The sequence below is a fragment of the Lactuca sativa genome, chromosome 5 (genome assembly GCF_002870075.4).
Source record: "Lactuca sativa cultivar Salinas chromosome 5, Lsat_Salinas_v11, whole genome shotgun sequence".
Classification (NCBI taxonomy): domain Eukaryota; kingdom Viridiplantae; phylum Streptophyta; class Magnoliopsida; order Asterales; family Asteraceae; genus Lactuca; species Lactuca sativa.
The window spans coordinates 256,479,915-256,502,254 of NC_056627.2; the positions used below are offsets into that span (position 1 = coordinate 256,479,915).

The 22,340-nt window shown below is 35.9% G+C and overlaps 1 protein-coding gene and 1 long non-coding RNA gene across 2 annotated transcripts; both read left to right on the plus strand.

Moving 5' to 3' along the window:
* The first annotated feature begins 12,438 nt into the window (after window positions 1-12,438).
* Window positions 12,439-13,143, plus strand: LOC111887019 (basic form of pathogenesis-related protein 1). Its single transcript, XM_023883249.3, has one exon. The coding sequence runs from the start codon at window positions 12,491-12,493 to the stop codon at window positions 12,998-13,000; it is 510 nt and encodes a 169-aa protein (XP_023739017.1). The 5' UTR covers window positions 12,439-12,490; the 3' UTR covers window positions 13,001-13,143.
* Window positions 13,144-20,442: 7,299 nt separating this feature from the next.
* Window positions 20,443-21,782, plus strand: LOC128126294 (uncharacterized). The gene is made up of 3 exons (XR_008224087.1): window positions 20,443-20,620; window positions 20,972-21,040; window positions 21,652-21,782. It is a non-coding gene; the product is annotated as an uncharacterized LOC128126294 (long non-coding RNA).
* Window positions 21,783-22,340: the final 558 nt, after the last annotated feature.

Genomic DNA, 22,340 nt, shown 5'->3' on the forward strand with positions numbered 1-22,340 from the left:
TGCTCTTTCTTGCTTCCTCTTTGAACTCTTATTCACTTTTAGAAAACCATTTATTTGGAAAACTTTTTCTTACTTCCTCAGTTTGAGTCCAGATTTACCCGTAGGCGCGTCCGAATCCCTCAAACCAAGGCTCTGATACCAATTTGTAACACCCAGATTTCCAAAAATAAAATTTTCATTTAATTAATCAATTTAATATTAAAAACACTTGTTTAAAATCTTACTCACATTCAATTTACAAAACGTATTTTCATTTTCGTTATAAAAGAAGACCAGGATCCTCCAAAACTCAACTCTTTCTTCGGTGTGTACAATCGAACCGTTGCCATTCCGCGTTACTGTAAGAACCTGAAACAACGTAACATAAACAACGTAAGCACGAAGCTTAGTGAGTTCCCCAATATACCTTACGCACATACGCCATCCGGCCCGGACCGTTCGGTCCACATAACATTGCCTTCCGGCCCGGATCTTTCGATCCACATAATATCGCCTTCCGGCCCGGATCTTTTGATCCACATAATATCGCCTTCCGGCCCGGATCTTTCGATCCACATGATAATCGCCTTCCGGCCTGTACACATACATAACACATAATACAAATACTCTAACACATAAAGCACATATACCACATATCATACCTGACCTTTCTGTCACATAATACCTTGCCTTCCGACCCATATATAAGCATGTATATCACACGTAGCAGCTAACTTTCCATTCATAGCATATAGACATAACACACAACATACTTGACCTTCCGGTCACACAATCAAACCCTTCCGGGTACAGTATAGTGAGAAGACTCACCTCGCGGACACTGGAAGATAGCAACTCCTAAAATCCCTTGCGCTTGATCCTCTGAGCTACAGCTCCCTGAATAACACCATATATCCCTTATTTAATACTTCTATCTTCCACGTTAACTGACCCCAAGAATCACACCAGTCAACTCTGGTCAACAGTACAATGTCAGCTCAACTGGACTCGGCGAGTTCCCTGGCGACTCGGCGAGTCTGGTCGTCCTTTAGTCCTCTAAGAGTCCCCTTCTACTCGTCGAGTATCCTCTTTGACTCGACGAGTCACCCCTGAAGGAATCGCGGGGCCACCCCGACTCCACTCGCCGAGTCTGAAGAACAACTCGGCGAGTCCCAGTGAATCTTCAAGCTACTCGCCGAGTCTGATCATCCGACTCGGCGAGTCCATGCCATGCAGTCGATCCAACTGCTTCCTGAGATACGTTTTTCCCGAGATACACACTCATGGGACTTCTGGACCTCTAATCATCCTATTACTAGGGTATAAACTTTTGTATAACAACATAATAATCCATCAAATCTCCAAATGGGTTTCATAAACCCTAAATTCGTGTACACATCAAAATAACAGAAATGATTCGAAACCTTACCTGAAAACATACTCTCTGTGACCCCAAACCTCAGAACTCGACCCCCATGCTCTTCCTTTGGCCAAAATCCTTCCTCTTCTTGCACCACAATTCCTTCAAAGTCAATAATGGCCTTCAAGTTTTGCTCCAAATGCCACAGTCGTCTAGGGTTCTCCACAATCGGCCAAAAGACGTGAAATGACGACATACAACCCTTAAATACGACCCAATACGAAACGGCTAGGGTTTCTGCTGAACAGCGTCGACTCGCAGAGTCCATACCTGGACTCGTCGAGTCCAGTCGCGAACCCACGATCAAATCTGCGACCCTACTCGGCGAGTCTGGCTCCAACTCGCCGAGTCCCTCCTTTAAAACACCCTAAAATGCAATTTAACAATACTTGAGATTTTGGGCTGTTACAAGTTAAGACCTTTTGAAATGTCTTAGTGAGATAGAATGGGTTGTTAAGATCATATATCAAAAGTAAGGGCATAAAGATGCCAACTTCATGCCTTAGGAACTTGCAAACAACCAAGATCTGGGATTTAGACAAGGTGTCTTTGTTCATTAAGCACTATACGAATGGGTTGAAGGCACCAATGTTGGCCCATTACCCGATATGGGGATTGTTATTGTTATGCATTGACAGTTTGAAGACCTTGGGGGTAGCCCGTGGCACTTATATGAAGATAATGGGGTAGCCCATGGCACCTGGATATTAGACTATGGGGGTAGCCCATAGCTTTTTAGGTAAAGACCATGGGGGTAGCCCATGGCACTTGGATGTCAGACCATGGGGGTAGCCCACCGCATTCAAGGTAAAGACCATGGGGGTAGCCCATGGCAGCTTATTTATGTTTCATGGTATTCCGTAGTTGTTTGTTATGTGATATTTTGGGAACTCACTAAGCTTTTGCTTATAGTTTATTTGGGTGTTTCAGGTACTTCCGGTACAAAAGGGAAGGGCCCGACTTGATGGCGCAACATTCACGTTCCAACACTTTCTGCATTTATCTGGTTTTATACTATGATATTTGATACAATATGATGTAAAGGATTTTTGGGAACAAATTATTTATGTACTCCTATTTTCAAAAATGAAAAATTCTACCGTTTTTTTGGGCTGATACAGGTCACATCTTTCTTGTTTCTTAAGGAATTAAGTCTTCTTGCTCGATGGGCGAATGTTTGGGTTGGCGATTTAGCCATGTTACTATATTTTCCCAACTTATAACTCTAGGACTCATATTTGTTTAGGGTCCTTTGTGCTTATCCCGGGAGCCCGCGTTGGGAGCTCAGAATTTTCCCTTTCTTTGGTTCGTAGACCATGGTTTCTAAATTGGGAATTTTTTCTAGTTTTCTTTGTTAGGGTGTCCTTTTTAGCTAAGTTTTACTAATTACCCTTTTTGGAATTTGTTCTAAGTCCTGAGCCTTGGAGAGTTGCACTCCGACCCTAATCATCTAAGTCGAGCCGAGATCGTCACCTTGAGGAATTTAGGACTCATGTATTATTTGTTTCAAGGGAAAGGTTATGAGCCTTTGAATCCTTTATTCATGTTATGGTCGATATTTGTGGCCTTTTGACGCCTATGGTTGCATTCTCACAATAGTTTTGCTCAAATGATGTGGATGATCAGTCCTTGTTACCATTTGGTAAATGTGTACAACCTCTTATGTAAATGATATCAATCTCGAATAGTAAAAAATGTTCTGATAATCTTTTTGTTTTGATAGTCAACTTCCTTTTATTTCATTGATAATGTTTCAGAAACGTCTATATTGTTTAGTGAGTAAAGAAAAAGAGATGAATACATCATAGCATAAACCAATGCCTAGCTCTTGGGCTGGCTTTCTGGGGTGTGATTATCCATTCAGATTTTGATGACGTTACCCTTGCCTCGGATGCGCCTTATGTGGCCCTTTTTCCTTGCTGTAGGGTTGGTGGTGCGAACTACATGCACTCTAGGTCCCGGGAGTGACTCCTCCATCCTGATTTCCTAGGATGCAAGTTCCATCTTGGTGTGCGTTTGTGGTCCTGCTCATGCATTCCTTGGTGCGTTCAGCTTGATCTAAGGTTGTGCTTAGCTAAACCCATTCTTTTCCGATTCCAAGTCTTCTGCTTTGGAGCTTTCCACTTGCGTACACCAAGTATGGTGATTTTTTGGCGTTTCATTTATGGGCGGCTTGGCGGAGTCTAACAGTCTCGTGTTTCTTGTTAAGTATGTTCATGTTTGGACTTTGCATCACCTTGTTGGTGTTTGAATCAAAGTTTATCACTTGAAACGACCTCTTTACAATCCCAAGTGGCAATATTGCTTTTGCCCCTCGTTTTAGATTTAAGGGTACTCCTCCGACATCGGGTCTTGGGGCCTGGTGATGTAGCTGAGACGTTACTGGCGGTTCTCCGACCCAGGTTCTTTTTGATCCTGATGAATGCTTATCTCTTTCCAACTTAATGAAATGGTCGGAGGTGACCATAGGGAAACTGGCTCCTCCTAGGGTGGCGAGGGTGGCCTCATGACGTCTATGCCTTATTAACCGGGTGACCGATGGGTATTGGTCAGAGTTATGGCGTGTGGGCTTAGAGAAGGAATGATAACTTGTTATTCTGGACATTCTTCATCAACATTTTATGGGAGTTCGATCTCGTCTTTAAGTATGTTGGGCTGACATGCTCCTGGGTGAGGCATCCTTCCAACAATGATTCGCAGGACTCCTCGTGACCTCGTTTTTCTTGCTTGATTCCTTTCTAAGGTTAAGTATCTTTCTTTTCCTAACTGCAGCTTCCTTATTGCGAGTCGCGCAACTTTGGCACTGACATTCTTGTCATCTAGGAGATCGCTTGGAAGAGGCCTATATGAGGAGTGATCCAGTGACCGTTTGAGCCGATTGGGAATTTCCATGGTGTTCATGATCTGTTTTTTTTTTCTATTGACGTCTCTTTCTGCAGAGGACTTTAGTTGGTACCTTCGTGAATTGGTGGTTGAAGGATGCTAAGGGCAACCTGTTCGGAGTGTTGGTACTCGTAACTTTCACTCGTAAGGTTTGTTCGATCTTTAAATCCCCGCTCAATCGCATCAATTCTTGCTTTGTTTTTTGCTATCTTTGGCCCTTCTAATCTCTAGCCATGACATCAACCCCGTTGATGGTAGGTAGAGACACACCGAGGGTAAGAGAGAGTTCTACTCCGGTTTCCTATTCCTAGCAGAGGCTAGTTCCAAATCCTTCTTTGTTTGCTGTTTCATTCTATATGAGGGGCTTTTGAATCTTTCTATGATTCGAGATGGTTTCTACTTGGTCATTCAAAGATTAGCCTCTCCCCTTATTTGGAATGAATTACCTAGACTTGGCATCATTTGCGTTCCTGCGATATCGTAGAGTAGGGCTGTTTCACTCGGGACAAGGTAATTAATGTAGTCTCGATGTGACTTTCCATTTTTTCTTGTTTCCATTTGGTTTGTGATCCAACTAGGGGAGATCGGTTCTTGGGGGTGCTTAATCCTACTGGCCTTATGGCTTCAGGTTTTGTTGTCTTGCTCTTCTCGCATACTTTCCCCCTTTTTGTTCATTGATTGAGGTTCGTACTAGACCTGGGGTAGCGAGGGCCTGATTGTAACCGCACACGCGCGAGCTAAAGGAAACGATAGTGGCTGATCCGTAGTTGGAAAAGTGCACGACGCCCGAGCAGGATGTTGTGCTCTGTCAGGGAGCGTATTACTGAAAACTTTATCGTGCATGTGACCCTATCTCTCCCGCCATGAATGTTTATAGTAAGGGGGATATGTATAGTACCTAGTGGCCAAAACTTATGCCCTATAAATCCTGTGAGGGGACTGACGGTTGTAGGTGTTAAGCTTTCCTACCAAGAGGTTGGCAATTGTTGGAAGCAGTGCTCGTAAAGGATGTTGGTACCACTGCCGTTGTCTATGTAGACACGGTTGATTTGTATTTAATGTGTGCAGACAGTTATCAAGAGTGGATCCCTGGGGTTCCAACCCAGCATCCTCGGCTCTTTTGACGAAAAACTAATATTGAGGATGTTTTTAGGGAGTACCTCAATGTCGTTAACCGTTTCGCAACATTCGTTTCTCTTACGGGGCCTCATGATGGTAAGGATCTCTTGCTTAACTTGGCGCTTGCGATCATCTTTCCAATCTCAGGAGTTCCTCTGGTCGGCGTCAAATTTGGATCTCAAGTCCTTTGCGATTTTCGAGAGGTCACCTGTTAGCTGTTTTTCTTCTACTTCTTTCCTCAGCACCGTGCACTCATCGGTATCGTGATTTTTTCTCTTGTGATACTCACAGTACTTCCCGTTATCTTTGTCCGCCTTTTGAGGTGTTTTCTCAACAACATGTACCTCAACTCGATGGCTTCAGGGCTCATCTTTACCAAATGGATGAAATCTGCATAATGGGTGCCTCGAGTGGCGGTTATGCTTGCCATGGCTCCTATCATGGTTGTCTCGGTGGTTGGGGCTTACGTGGGACTTTTCTTCTTGTTGCTTGATGTACGCGTTTGCGACGACCTTTAGGTTGGCTTCCTTCCTTTCCTTACCCTCGATTTGTCGGAGGTATTTCTCGACTTTGTATTTGAGTGCGTTTCTCGACTGGGGTACTATCCCCTACATCTTTTTTAACAAAGTATCGGGGAGTATACCTTCGGCGAAGGTGCCAGTTACAAAGAACTCTTTATGTCCCGGGACGTTGAGTGTTGCCAGCGTGAATCTATCGTAATATGCACGCATGGACTCTCCTTCCTTTTGCTTGCATTCCATTATGGAGTTCGCATCCTCTTCTCCTTCCTCAGTTGCATGAAATTGTTGACGAAAAGTTATCGTATCTGCTCAAAACTCGAGATGTTGCCTGGTCGCAGCGCCTTGAAACATTTTATGGCGTTTCCTGACAACGTAACAAGGAAATATGTGCAAATGAACCACTTTTCCATCCTCATTGATGTCATCGTCCACTCATAGGTGTCGATATGCTCGTCGGGGTTGGTTGTACCGTCATACTTGGGGATGTTTGGTATAATCATCGAGTATGGGATCTCATACTACAAGAGCTCCTGGAAAAAAGTAGAGTTGGTGCTTATCACCATGTTTTCCATGTGAGAGTATGGAAATTCACTATACATCATAAACCGTTAAGCGTAATACGGGTTCCCATACGCTTCATTGTACATCATTGGTTGCGAGATGTATGGTTGCTGATCGGAGATTGATTGTGTGCTTTGCTGTAGTTGTGAGCTTGGTTCCGGCTGCTGGAGCATGTTCATAATTAACCCCTGAGGCTATTGAGCATAGGTATTGAGTTATTGCGCCGATGACAAGTCGGGGTTAGATTTTTATGAAGACAGTGTTTGGGGGATGGATCTATGCGATTGTTGGAAACAAGGGTTGAACATAAGAGGTTGTTGAGAGCAAAGTGGGATGTGCGGAATTCCTGATACTAGAGAGACCTGATAGCTTCACATTGAGTATTTTGTGGAGGATAGTATGGTCCCTGGGGAACAAGTGTTCGTCCCCACCTGCTGCGGTAGCGATTGTGGCTGAGAAACTACCGGTTGTGACTGTTGAGTCGACAGTTGTGACTGTTGAGTCAGTGGTTGTGACTTCTGAGTCGTTGTTGGCTGAGGCATTGCGGTTGTGCTTGTAACCAACAACTCTGTTATGCCGCCACTGTAGTTCCTGTTGTTGGACCTGATGTCTGCGTTATTGGCATGTGGGTGGAGGCTTTTTTGTCTGACTCGGGTGGTTGTGTTCCATCTAGCGACAACATTGGTCTGAGTGGACAAGTTTCATCTCCGTTGGACACTGCATGTTCCTTTCTTGTCATCTCTGACGTCTAGGGTCGTATCAAGGTGGTATAACTTTGAGTACATGCTTGGATGGATCCAAATGTTGTGATATGTGCTTCGAGCTTAATGTCGTTTGGGGCTAGCTCCGTCCTGTTTAAGCCTTAGGATCACAACAAAGAAAGAACCAACGTCAGTCTTCATTCGAGAGGGGGTCCCGAAATGAAGCTCTGACAGTCTAGTCAATAATTGGATGAGAGAATTAGGGTTTAGTTTAAGGTAGAGAATGAGTTGATCCCTTCTTCTGGAGAAGAAGGATTTCTTTTATACATGTCATTGTGGGAACATGTACCCGACAATACCTTTTGTCTTTTCTGGGCCAACAGCATGCGGTGGTGTCCTCTTGGCGGATCATGCACTGCTAGTGGTTATCTGATATTTTTGTAACCCTACTGAAGGGAATCACTCTGAATGCTACACTTGTCGCTATGGGGAGCGTTTGGTACTGTTTTGGCATGCTATAGACTGGATCTTCTCGTTCTAAGTTGGAGCTAGGCGCTAGAGCATCGGGGTCTAAATGCGAGGCCACAAGGGCGAAGGACCAAGCCTAGCACTTATACTGGATTGCGACCGTTAGCTAGGTCATTGTTTACATAACCTTCTCGTTATCTTTGATGTATTCCTGGGAGATGCCAAAGAGTCTGAGTCTGATTTAAAATTTAGTTTCTTGTTTTGGGTATTCGTTTGATTTTGAATTTTGTTTGTTCAACCCCCTTTTATCTCGATTAACATTCATATACATCACATATTGTTGTCATTTAATTGGCTGGTATTGTTACAGTTGAAATTACTGAGGAACTCATGCTGTTTTCCATTGAGGAAAGGAGGTTAGTCTTATTTACTTGAATTTGGTAACAAATATTGAAATTTTTTAAAATATTTTTATTATCATCATCTATATATAACCTTATATTGTCTTTGCATTTGGGTATTGAAAATGTTGTTTGTATGGACTTTTTCAGGACCATCCCGGGGAAGAGTTTGTTAAAAGCATGAGTCTTGAAGGAAAATTTATTGGGTTAGGGCTTCAGTCTTACTCTTACTTCAACTTAATTCTTTGATTTCTTGATTGTTGATTATTATAGTCCATTTGTGACTTCATGGGTTTTGTTTGCATTGGATCATTACTCTCCCAATTGCAGTTATTGAAGCTACTACATACCAGGTACTGTTAAAGAATTGCTAATGAAGCCTTTTGTACTAAAACTCACCACTAAATGTTTGAAATTTTGAGTCTTAATGGTAAATTTGGTATGCTCTTGGTACAACAACCTGAACCTTTATTCCAATTGTACTTTTTCCCAATGGCACTAAAGGTACGTTTCATTTGGTGAGTTTTTACCAACTGGAGATGATTCCCTTTAAGATTGAATTATGAGCTTTAGATTGTTATGAGAACTCTAAACCCCAATATCTATAAGAAATTCACTTCTTATAATATATCTGTAAACACAGTATTAACTTTGTTGCATAAATAAAGGATCAACCCTGTTAACTTTGTTCTTATTGCAACATAATCATTACATAACATATTAAAATAGAAGATACTTTACCTTAATTTCTAGCTTCAAATGATGCATCATTTCTGTAGGTAAGCTAGGGTTTAAATATAGATCATACATATAGTTATTTCGTAAAGAATGTCTCTAATGACAGATTCCTCAGCCAAGCTGATATCTCAGCGAAGTTGTCTGTTTTCGAGACTGTTTCTAGAAAGGATTGGAGAGGTGAATAATCAATGAATTTCTTTAAAAACATCTACATATTCTCATAGAATAGCATTGAATATTCCCTTGAAGCTAGAATAAAATGACTATTCCCTTGAAGAATTGCTGAAGGGAACTCCTCTTCATAGAATAGCGTTGAATTTTTTTCTAAGAAAGCAAATCATGTGTGATTAACACTAGAAAGGAAATTATGTGTGATTAAAACCACTTTTGTTGCTTCTGCTTCTACTAATAAGTTAAAGGCTTCAAACTTTCTAGCATCACTTCTCAAGATAGGTACCTAAGAGGTTAGTTTCATTATTTGGTGTTTGTGTCTTTCTTTGATTCAACACACAAAGCTTGAGATTGAGTTATTGACAAACATTCTATTTTTTTGTAGTACATATCAAGATATGAAGGGGACATGGTTACCAAATGTTACTTTGTAAAGCATACAGTCGTGTAGAAAGTTCTTGATGATGGTCTAGAAAGAAATGAAAGTATGATGATGTAATAAATAAATCAATGAAACTATATTGCTATTTCATGCGTTCTCCCAAACAACACCAACCCATCTCTCTTTGACCTTCAAACCACCGCCAATGGCATGGGTGGGCCTCCTCTAGTTTGTATATATTGTATGCGTATACACACATACGTTATATCTATATGAAAAAAGTCATTTTTGCCAAAAAAAAAATATCTAATGAATCTCTTAATTGCACATATAAGACTATTTTGATGTGTTTATTTTAATTGTTATGTAGAACAACAAAATTCTAATTTAAGTATGGTTCCAAGAGTTTTTAAGTTCTTATGTATATTTTTAAATTGTATTTTTTATATAAAAATATGCTTTTTGTTTTTGTTTTTTATTATTATTATTATTATTATTATTATTATTATTATTATTATGTGTTTTGTTTTTTAATGCTTTTAGTATTAGTTTTTTTTCCAAAATATCGGTTTGAGCTTTTTTATTTATAAGAATTATATAAATTTTAAATCATAAGACATTATGCAATATAATATTTTTAGATATCAATTTTCTTGGATCATAAAATTTTATTTTATATCATTTTGAATCATAGTATATTGTACAATATCATATTTGAATAATATGATTTTCGATAATATATATTCAGTTTAATCAAGTTTTGTATTATAACTTTTTTAGATAATAGATACGTTGAATCATCTTATTTTGGATCATATTTATTTGTAACAATACTATTTTTAAAAACATGTAATCTAGTAAAATAACATGTGATATCTAAGCAAAAAAAAAATCTATTCAAAAAGTGTATAATATATATATATATATATATATATATATATATATATATATATATATATATATATATATATATATATATATATATATATATATATATATATATGAAATATTTAAAAAGATTTATAATTAAGAAATCCAAATTTTTTACCTCTTTTTTTTATTTATAAAAAGTTGGATTCCCCAAAATAATGTAGGTACCCTTTAAAACTATATTTTTGATTTTTATTACAAACTCAATAAAATTGTAAGACGAAGAACTATTTAATTTGATTTTCTGAATTTGGATATAAAAAAATTATGTTATAGTTTATAAAAACTAATATTCCTTGAAATTAAATTATGACCATTTAAAGGACATATTTTTAAAATTTTCATTTTAGAAATCATTGTTATGCTAAGTAGAAGAATTTCTTAAATTTTTATAATTTTTTAAAAAATATTTTTATTTTTTTGGTTTTAATAAACATAATTATTTTTTATAAATTTGTTTTACTCTATAAATTTGGTAGAAAATTAAATTTTAAGACATTTAATATTTTCAAAAACAAAGTAATTACAAAAAAGTAAGAACCAATATAAAGTTGACAAGTGGCATGAGAGTTGATAAGCATATGATTGTGGAAAAATAATAGTTTTTTCCTTTTCCATTTCAACCTTCAAACATTTAAACATTAGTCGAAAATTAATAATATCTCATAAGTAATTACGAACATACAATATCATCTCGTAGAATTTTGACAACAAATAAATTAAATTTTGACCTTATCATTTTTTTCAATCTTACGACACACACATACACACACACACACATATATATATATATATATATATATATATATATATATATATATGTGTGTATGTGTGTGTGTGGAAAGAGAGAGAAAGAATCAAAGATATAGAGAATTAAGTTCAAATGTGAACCTAACTTGTAAAAACCATCTTTAAATGAGATTTTTTTTTCTACATAATATGTTTCAAAAAAAATACTACAAAATCATTATTTGTTTCAACTAAGGCATTCTAAAAAAAATTATATATATATATATATATATATATATATATATATATATATATATATATATATATATATATATATATATATATATATATGAATTTTCTAAAAAAAATATGAATATGCATAAAAAAATGCATTTTTTTATGTTTTTTTTTAAATATTAATTTCGAAATATATATATAATTTTTGTTGAATTCAAAAAAAATATTTTTTTGTTATAAATTTTATTTCTATTTATTTTAAATCCACAATATATATATATATATATATATATATATATATATATATATATATATATATATATATATATATATATATATATATATATATATATATATATATATATGGTGTGTGTGTGTGTGTTTTGTGTGGTTCTTGGATAGTATTGAATTTCCTTCTTTGCAGGATGTATCTTTTATATATAATACCCTGGAAGTATTCTTATATGCATGTGAACTTTTGTTGTTTGCTTCTCTAAATCAACATTTTTTTTATTTGTATTCTAATAGCAACTTGATGGAAATCGTTAAATACGATGGTCATGCAAAATTGTAGTGTCGCGTATTTTAAAATTATATACAAAATGATAAGACATTTGAACTCTTGTAAAATATGATAATTTTTAAAGGACAAGTACTATTAAACTATCTTCTCAATCATAATACATGGTATGCATCAAACATATTACATATGTACGGTTTTAATTTGGTTATGGGCACCAAAACTGAAAATTAAATAACATGTCAAAACTAATAAATTTTTAATATGGAATCTAGATAATTCGACCCCGAATAACTTGATTCATGATTTTCTTGTGTCTTTTTTTTTTTTTTTTATAAACTATAAATAATTAATATATTGCATATGATTACATAAACTTTGCTTTTAAATACTAATCTAACTTTTTGTTTTGAAAAACTTCACTTTAGTGCATTTCGGATGAACTCTTACTGCATCCAACACACATGACCCATTTTATCTATAGCTAACATTCTAAATTTTGCCAATTTGGCCGGCTAATAATAATAAAATCTCCAAATTAAATCATTTTAAAGTAAATGAAAAAGCACCGTTTTGTTATATTACTCTCATATACAAGTGGGAATCCTCTCTATGAAAGAAATTTAAGTTAAAGAACAAAAACATAATATAATATTAATTCGATATAAAGAGCAACAAGTATTGCCCATGTTATTACGCTTCATTTGCACCAAAACACTATTAGAAATTAATGGAGCTCTTCAGGATAAACCCACTAGCCATTTTTTTCTTCGTGCTCTCATACTTCACACATCTCTCAATTGCACTAGGCCTTGTTCCTCACAACCAAGACCTAAGCTCATACTTCCTTGTTCCACACAACAAAGCACGAGCTCAGGTCAGGGTGCAACCTCTTACATGGAACATGACCCTTGCAGCCTATGCTCATGGGTATGCATACCAAAGACTTGGTGACTGTGACTTGCGTCACTCAGAAGGACCTTTTGGGGAAAACCTAGCTGAAGGTTATGGTGATGAGTTTAGTGTAACTAATGCCGTTAACTTGTGGGTTGGGGAGAAACAATACTATGAGTATGGATCGAACTCGTGTATTGGTGACGAATGCCTTCACTACACACAAGTTGTTTGGCGTGATTCTATTCATCTTGGTTGTGCTAAACTTAAGTGCCATAATGGTTGGTGGTTCGTTATATGTAGCTATGACCCCCCAGGAAATTATGAGGGTCAACGCCCATATTGAATCTAGTGTTATACCAGATATATATATGGATAGATGCCCTTGTTCAAGAGCATCGATTTATAATTATGTAATATCTATTTATGTATAAGTTATATCCGCAAGGTGAAAATTCAATTTTAACTACCCATTAGGTTGATCTTGAAGATGTGAAGTGTATTGATTCTTGTGTCACACTTTTGTTATTTATAACATGATAAAGAACAAGTCGGTATAATATTTACCAATAGGATTGTAGTCGACTTTTGTTATTTAAGTGTAACTGCAATTTCTGTATGGACGTATTTGGTATAGATTTTTTGAGACTTCTTAAATTTTAGCTTTTTTTTTTTTTTTAATTAATTCTTGCACCGCATGAGTTTTTAACTTTATTTCAAATAAAAATTTTGAATCCAAAAGCTAGTTCAAGAAGCTTTTCAGAACTATTAACTTGTAGTTTTTAACTAATTTTACATGTTTAAAATATATATATATATATATATATATATATATATATATATATATATATATATATATATATATATATATATATATATATATCAGTGTTGTAAAAATCGGTTTAGGTGGCCGATTAATCGGCGCCTAGGCGTTAGGCGGACTGCAACTGATTACGTTTATGTGTAATCGCTCAAGATAATCGGGGTTGGTCAACGTCGGTCAAACTCGGAGCTAATCGGGTCTAATCGGTGCTAAATCGGCTCTAGACGGTTTAATTGGTCAACTTTGGTCAACGGATTTAAAAAAAAAAAAATTAGGGGCAAAATTGTCAAAACTGAAAACTTTTGCTAGGGTTCGTTCTCACTTCTCATTCCATCGTCCCCTGTGAAACCGTTTTCTCACTTTTTCTCTCGACTCAAAGCTGGGAGAACTTGAAGCTCACCCTTGCCGTCGCCATCACCTCTTGAAGCCGGAATCCATGAAATTCAATCGCACCTCCCGTTTCTCCTCCTCCGTCTTCGTCGTTGTTAGAGCCTCCATTCTTTCCGACAACGGTCTTTATCATCTACACAGGTTAGTTCTTTAAACTCGATTTAAGCTGTAAAGTTTCGATTTTATCTAGTAAACTCGATTTAAGTTGTTAATCAACGAATTTGTGAATACTGCTCGATTTAAGCTCGATTTAACTCGATTTAAGCTCTAAAGCTTCGTCTTTATCATCTACATAGGGTTCGTTTCTAGGTCGATTGCTCGACAACCCTTTGTGAAATCGATTTTCCATAACCTTGTTGGAAGGCGACCACAAATTGAAAGAGTTACTCAAATTCTGGGAAGACGTACAAAAAACAATCCCTAGCTCATTAGAGAATCCGATGTTGGAAAGACTGCTACTGCGGAAGGTCTTGCCCAAAGAATTGCAAATAAGGATGTTCCAGAAAAAATTGAGGGGAAAAAGGTGGGTTCTAGACTTCCTGTTGGTATATGTTCTAGTGACATGAGTTCAAAATTTCAATTAAAAGGTTAATTTTTGTTCCTATAATTTTCAGGTGATTACTCTAGACATGGGTCTACTTGTTGCTGGGACAAAGTATTGTGGAGAGTTTGAGGAGAAATTGAAGAAGTTGATGGAAGAAATCAAACAAAGTGATGAAATTATACTATTTATTGATGAGGTCCATAATTTAATTGGAGCAGGAGCTGTAGAGGGGGCTATTGATGCTGCTAACATCTTGAATATGCAAGATTCAATTGGCCCATAACACTTGTTAAAGTTTAAGTTTTAAAGTTCAATGTCTTAAGAGGCAGATTATGAATGTGCAATGTCTTTTGGAAGTGAAATTGGTTTCATTTTACCTGTTATACCCTTTATATTCAAGAGTGAGGATTCCACTTAATGTATGGACAACAGTGAGGACAAGAATAAGAATGAGGATTTCATTTGTATTGAATTTGATAAACTCTCAAATTGCCCCTGTTGACAGTTTATAAAATTTTGAATTATTTTTTTAATAATTAATGGTCCCCGATTAATCCCCCGATTATTCCCTGTCTAACCGATTAATCCCTAGACCCCAGTCCACAGCCTAGCTAACATCTAGCGTTTTCTACAACCTTGATATATATATATATATATATATATATATATATATATATATATATATATATATATATATAAATGAATAAATAAAAACTACAACTTCTCGTTACTAGCGAGTCGTTAAACACACCGTGTGACTAATTATCTTTGTCGCAACTAACTTTAACCATTTATTAAAAATTTCTCAAATGGTTAATTTTTTTAAAATATTTTTAAAAATTTAACTAATCTATCAAGATATATCTAAGGGAAAATGATGCAACGGCTCAATAATGTATTTTGACTTTACCCTTTCAGTTACTAAACTTTTTTTCTTGCCTTTTAAGGGAGCAAAATGTGTTGAAACCTGATCAGTTAGTCCCTTTCACTTATTTTTACTGATCACAAATGTCACGTCACAAAATTAAGCCAGTTGTGTTATGACATGAAGGAAACGATGCCGTTTTGGACATGACACAACATAAACCAGTACACAACTGAAGTTGACCATACGACGTTGTTTAGAGTATCATCCTTAGGGAGCAAGTTTCGGTTCTTCATTACCCAAAGTGGTTACAAAAAGGATGTTGGTGCCCTAAAACGATCACTACCAGTAACTTTGTTGCCCTAAATTCACAAAGCAAATCGTATCCTAACTAATCCAAAAATGCCTTTTATGACGTCGCCCCACATAGTTGTCTGCAAGTGTACCTTTAACTAGAGTAAAAACAAAATTCTTGGCTCTCCTACATTGACTCATACTCACTTCAATCCCAAATGTGTTTTTGACATCCTCTCTAAGTAGCCTAACACTCATCTTCTTATTGTTTACAAATTCTCGAGTAAAATGTCTTCCTATCCATCTGTAAGTGACAATTGATCCAAATTTGAAATTCCTCGAATAATTGTGATAAATTGTCAGAGAATTATCTGGAAAGACTTATCGTTACTCATCCATGACCCCTAAAGCCTAAATGTACAGGTTCCATCACAACATTAATTAACAACCTTCTACTATCATTTTTCTTAAAACATTGTTGATAACCATTAGCAACTGCATAATTACATAACATGTGTTTGAGTTGTTTTGGATTCTCAAACCTCATACCTAACATATGTTGCTTCTCCTTCCAGGGTTGCTATCTCATTGAATATATTTGGCATATCAATAACAGCATCAACCTCATCATCTTCATTCCCCCCATGTCATCATTAATAGGATCGCCTTCACCTACGTTGTCACTCATCTCACACTTTGCCTCATTATCTTTTTTTTAAAAAAAACTAAGGGTTTCCATTGTCATCTATATGCCCTTTCTCATCTGTTTCACCATCATCGTGGGCATTATCAACAACATTTTCATAATTAGTATCAACAACATCTTCTCTTTGTTCATCCAAACACTCTTGTATGTTAATAGTACCAAAATAGTCTACATACAGTGGGAGTACAATACCACATTCATACACAATGGCTTTAAAAGTGGAATAATCAAGTTCATTCTTAATTATTGTAAAACCTGATCTTCACGTATTAATCGAAATCACAATAATTGGTGCGAAATCCCAATCAAGTGATGAATCTTCAATGCACACTATATTGATAATAGTCTAGTACATAAGATTCACAATTACTCTCTCGGTTCTCTCTTTCTCTCTCAGTTTTCGAAAAACAACCACTTTAGAATGACCCACCTATTTCACGGTTGAAACAATTATATATATATATATATATATATATATATATATATATATATATATATATATATATATACATATATATACGTATATACCTAGACCTAATTACGAAGGCTCAACCCAAAACCCAACCGAAAACCTTATTAAGCCCATCGAAATCACATGGTGATTTCGGTCCAAACACCACCGAGAACATGGAGATTTCAGTCAAAAACCGAGAACTATAAAAGCCTTGAAAAGCAAAGTATAAACCACAAATTTATGTCCTAACAATCCCCCCTTGGTTTATAGCTTTCTTTTCTTTTCAGTCTTCCTTGATCTTGACTTTGTGCTCTTTCCTCGATCTCTTCACGACTTACTACAAGATGTACATATGAATCTTCTACATGAATAATTTCATCTTTAGTAGTTGGACTTCCCTCAAATTTGACTTTGAACGCACATTGGGTATAGAGGCTTCTTGTAAATCAACACTTTCAACTTTGAGAAACTACAGAGATAATAACAGAGAGACTGATTCTTCTGGATCATTTCAGCAAGTTCATAGATAGCAGCAAATTAATTTAGGAGACTTCAATGCAAGTCATCATATAACTTCAAAAACAACTTCACCTTACTTCTAGGGTTAAAAGATTATGTGTTGAAAGATAATCTTCACTTCTTGTTCCTTTGAATGAATATTCTTCTTCGATCATAGATGTGTCTTAAAAGTAACCATGACTAAAAAGTCCATGTGGATCACAGAGTCATAAAGACCCTTCTCACCACAGTTGTTTAAGGACTCAGCCTTGACTCAGATGGAGACTACTCGCAATATCTGTGTAAACACGGAGGAACGCACTGTGATTTGTTGAGTATCGGAGAACTACTCGTGGCTATTTTTTATGTTAGCCCCTGCATATCCTTGATCAAAGATCTCAATACAACTTTTCAAGTTAACAAGTTAACTTGGCCCTTGGCAAGGCATTCAATAGTTTCTGAATCTCAGCTGAGTGATCGTTCTAGTGCCAGTAAGAGTTAATTAGGAATAACTCACAAAACCATCCTGTGACAAAAATATTCGAAAACATATTTCCACAGTTTAGCATGACACGAGCTTAAGGCCCTTTGGCGGGACATTCAACGATAATCGTTCCTTGCGAGGTGCATCGCCCTAGTGCCAATAACCGTTAATTCCTTTCTTGTGAATAATGTATCCGAAAATACATTTGACTCTCTGCAGTTTTGCATGACAAAGAGATTGTCAAGACCCTGGGTGGGATGTTAAGCGATATCTATTTCCCAGTTAGGTGAATCGCCCTAGTGCCACGATAGTTCTTAGGTAAAGATAACTGACAAGAGCAATTTAACAATCTGTACAGTTTCAGACTTTCAATTCCTTAGATACCATAGTTCTTAGAAAGAAACTGCCTAACTGACAGTTTGTACATTTTCATGCCTTCAATTACTTTTGAAAGTAGTGTGAAGTGTAATTATGTCAATTCATTTTCAAGTTTCTTCTCCTTGCTCAGAAAAACCCCATACAATCTCCTTGTGTCTCTTCTTCTTTTGAGTTTGCGCTTTGAAACGAATGAAATTTTTGAGATAAAAATAAAAATAAAATAAACTTAGCATAGAATAAAAATTACTAAGAATAAAAAATAAAATTAAAATACGCTAAAAAATAGTATGTATATATATATATATATATATATATATATATATATATATATATATATATATATATATATATATATATATATAGTGATTTTTTATTTTTTCTGAAAAAGAAATAAACATATTGTTGGACTTTTTGGATTTTATGAATTTTGTTTGATTTTAATTCTCCCCCTAAATTTGTGCATAGAGGAAAAATATGAACAAATTTTATAAAAACAAAAACAAAAATAAAATAAACACATTTTAATAACAAAATTTAAAACTTTTCGGGATCCAAAGTTGTCAAGCAATTTAATATCGTTTACCAGCACTCTTGTCAATCACCAATATTGTGGTCCACTTAAACACAAATGAAATATGCAAGTTTGACATATTATAAGTAACAAGACATTGCGATTATATTCCTAAATAGACCATTTTTTACGACGACCAAGGATATTGTTGTCCACTTAAATTCAGCAGCAAGATCTACAGTCAACCTTTAGTCTGGAACCAATTCAATTTTAAGCGCACTAGAGTGTGTTCCCCACTTCACGACATACCTTATCAATCAAGGAATTCCAAAGAGCTCTTTACTTTAGGTGAATGTTCAATTATTTGAGAAAGAAAATAGATATAGAGATGCATGTGTTGTAACCCAGGTCGGATCTATGCTAATCACGCAGAGGGACAACATATGACTAACATAGATAAAGGGATAGACAGATAGAAAGGTGCATATGTTTTGTCCCAGGTCGGATCTCTTCCAATCACGGAGAGGGGACAACATATGACTGTCATAGATAGATAGAGGGTTGCATAGAAATAGAAATGCATATGTTGCGTCCCAGATCAAATCTCTTCCAATCTCGCAAAGGGGGCAACATATGACTGACATAGAGGATAAGAAAGAAAAACAATTTTACACATACCAACTTTATCAGAACCCCCAGTCACCCTATCAGCACCAGAATTAAGGACATAAGTTTGTACGTTGAAGAAGTGTTGAGCCACAGTTCTAGATGATAAGTAACTTTAATGTATCTTGCAGGCTCCCTTGTTTATCTCATTGCTCAATCTATCCAAGCATCGTATTGTCAGTCTAAATGTAACTATCTAAGTCCAGATGAGTTAACACTGTCAAGTCCTTTCATTCTCAACGGTGTCTAGTGTAACGCCCGGGTTTCAGGGCTAAGCATTTTTGTCAATGTAATAGTCTAGGTCAACTCTTGTAACGCTTTTTGAAGTAATAAAGATGAAATATTTGAGTATTATGTGAATTATATGTGTTTATTATTTAATTATAAATGTATAATTAATAAAGAATAAAAATGAGCGTCAAAATTAAAGTGTGAGATAATCCCGATATCTCTACATAAAGTTGTAGAATATCTCTCAAGGTTTCCGTGCATATAAGGAACGCCGAAATCCGAGTTATAACGAAGAAGTTATGACCCGTCGAAGTTTCACGACAGAACCGACACGATACCGGGAAGCGTGAATAGTGAATTTACGATAGAGCGAGATTTAGCCTTAGTGATCTAAACGAAAGTCGTAGAATATGTTAAACTAAGAACATCGATAAAAAGAACGCCCAAATCTGACTTCGTATGAAGAAGTTATGAGATTTTAAACAGACCAATCCTGTCCCGGCTTGTTAAAAATATAACTTTAAAAATAAAGTCAAAATTAGCCGACGGAGTCTAAATGAAAGTTGTAGAGTACGTCTTCACCTACGCGTGGATATAAAGAACGTCAAAAACGGAGTTCGTATGAACGATTTACAAATTATAATAGCATATTTACGTATTAAAATAAAGTATAAATCATGTATACGTACACATATATATACATATGTATATATCATTAGAAAGGTATCGATGATGCGGTCATTATAAGACTAATGTTGAGTTCTTTCGACATTAGTTTAGTACAAATATCATTAAATCCATTTATAATAGTATTATAGAGGGGTGTTTAGTTGTTTATATAACTAAAAGGTCATTAAGTAATTATGGAGGGTAGTTTTTGAAAATTCAATTAGTATAAATAAGAGCCTTGGGCTCTCATATTTCTTGCACCATTCTCTTGATTCAAGAGTCTTTCTCTCCTTATCCCCCCGAGCATTTCGGTCCCTCGTGATTCGACTTCTCTTTCTGTAGCTTAGTATAGTAAGGTGAGCGCTGAAGCGCTGCACGAATCTTTCTTAGAAAGATTCAGCGACGAAGTTCTGCCCCTGCAGAGCCCGACTCCTAGCTAAAACCCCTTTGTAAGTAAGTTATGCTTACCTTATTTTAATATAGCTTATATTTAAAATTAGTATTGTTATTATGAACTTATAATAAATATTTGAGCTATTATTATAACTTATATAAGTGTCGTTATAATATTTTTTTTAACTACTCGCGGTACGGGAAATCTGGTTTAAAGGGCCGCATAGGGTTGTTGGATTTCAGAAGTGCTATATGCCAAAATGGTCCTGCCCTCCGGTGTTTTATGTCTGGCCCCTGTCTGTACATAGTGGTTGGAAAATATTGTTTAACGCTTATATAATAATAATAATACTAAGACTAATAGTTGGTCACGGTAAATATTAGACTAAAATTTAGCGATAATAATGCTAGATTTCGTCGAAGGAAAATAGAATCGTTAGAAGCAAGCGTTGCCCGATTTTGGAATCATCACCTTAACAAGTGAGTGCATAGTTACTTTCAACTTACACATAGATATGAAGTATTTTATATAAATTACGTGTTATGTGTGCATATTATCTGAATACTTGCTATCTATGGTAGATGAACGTTGTTATACATGTTTTCAATGATTTAAACTGTATATGTATTTTATATCTACGAAAATGTTGGGGTAAAACATGGGTAGATGCAATAGGTGATGTGTGATAAAATGATGAGAGGCCTCGATGTTGATGTTGTTGATTCTGTCATCTAGCGGAGTATGGATGACGACCACGGACTCTTCTAGACAGCCCAGTGGAACACTAGCAGGCTCGCAACCTGTAGGTGTTTGTGAACGATATGTTCACCGGTGTACTCCATCCCCCACATGGTTGCCTTTAGGACATTTATTGCTGAGGAATCCCCTTAGCAGTAGTGTCCGTCCCGATGATGATCCTTAGGCTAGGTCCCTTATGATAGGTGTTTAGGGACGTAAAGTGAGGATAACGGGAACGGGTAATCGGGTTATTGTTGATCGATGAAATTAATAAACTTATTTATTGTGGGTTGAAAACCCTATGTGCTCACCAGGCTCCCAAGCCTGACCCACTCAGTTTTATGTATTACAGGTAGTGGCGCATGAGCATAGGTGTGATGTTTTGGACGAGGGATTACGGATATAGGCCTGTAGATATGAAATAATGTAGTAAGGCTTATATTGTACTGTTTATGCTTTTGATCTGTACGAACATGACATCCCGAGTCTTTTAATGAAATACATTTCTATGGAAATGCTTTTGATAAATCTTTATCATATTTTTGTTTTGGGACAAATTCCGCAACACTTTCATTTAAAATGTAACTCTGATTTTTAAACAAATCATAAACAAACCGGTCTTTTCTGGCCGTGATTTTGGGGATGTCACATCTAGTCCCTTCATTTTGAAACCTTCATGCCTACCAACACATTGAACACAAAGTCTAAACAATCCAGCTTCAGTGCATTACATGTATTTCAAATTGTCCTTTAACACTAAACTTCATATCACTTCCCAAGAACACTTACGAAAGAAGACATATTTTTGGAATTTTTGATTTTATAATTTCTTATTTTATAATTTTTTTATTTTTGATTTCTTCCCCTAAATTTGTTCATAGGGAAGAAAGGAAATAAAATAAATGCGCAAATTTAAACAACCAAAATAAAAAATATATCTTCGAAATGAATCATTTTATGAAAACTTAAGAGTATCAAGAAAATTCAAACTATAATTCAGTAATTGAAGTTGCATCCAGATGAGAACAACACTTAGACTCA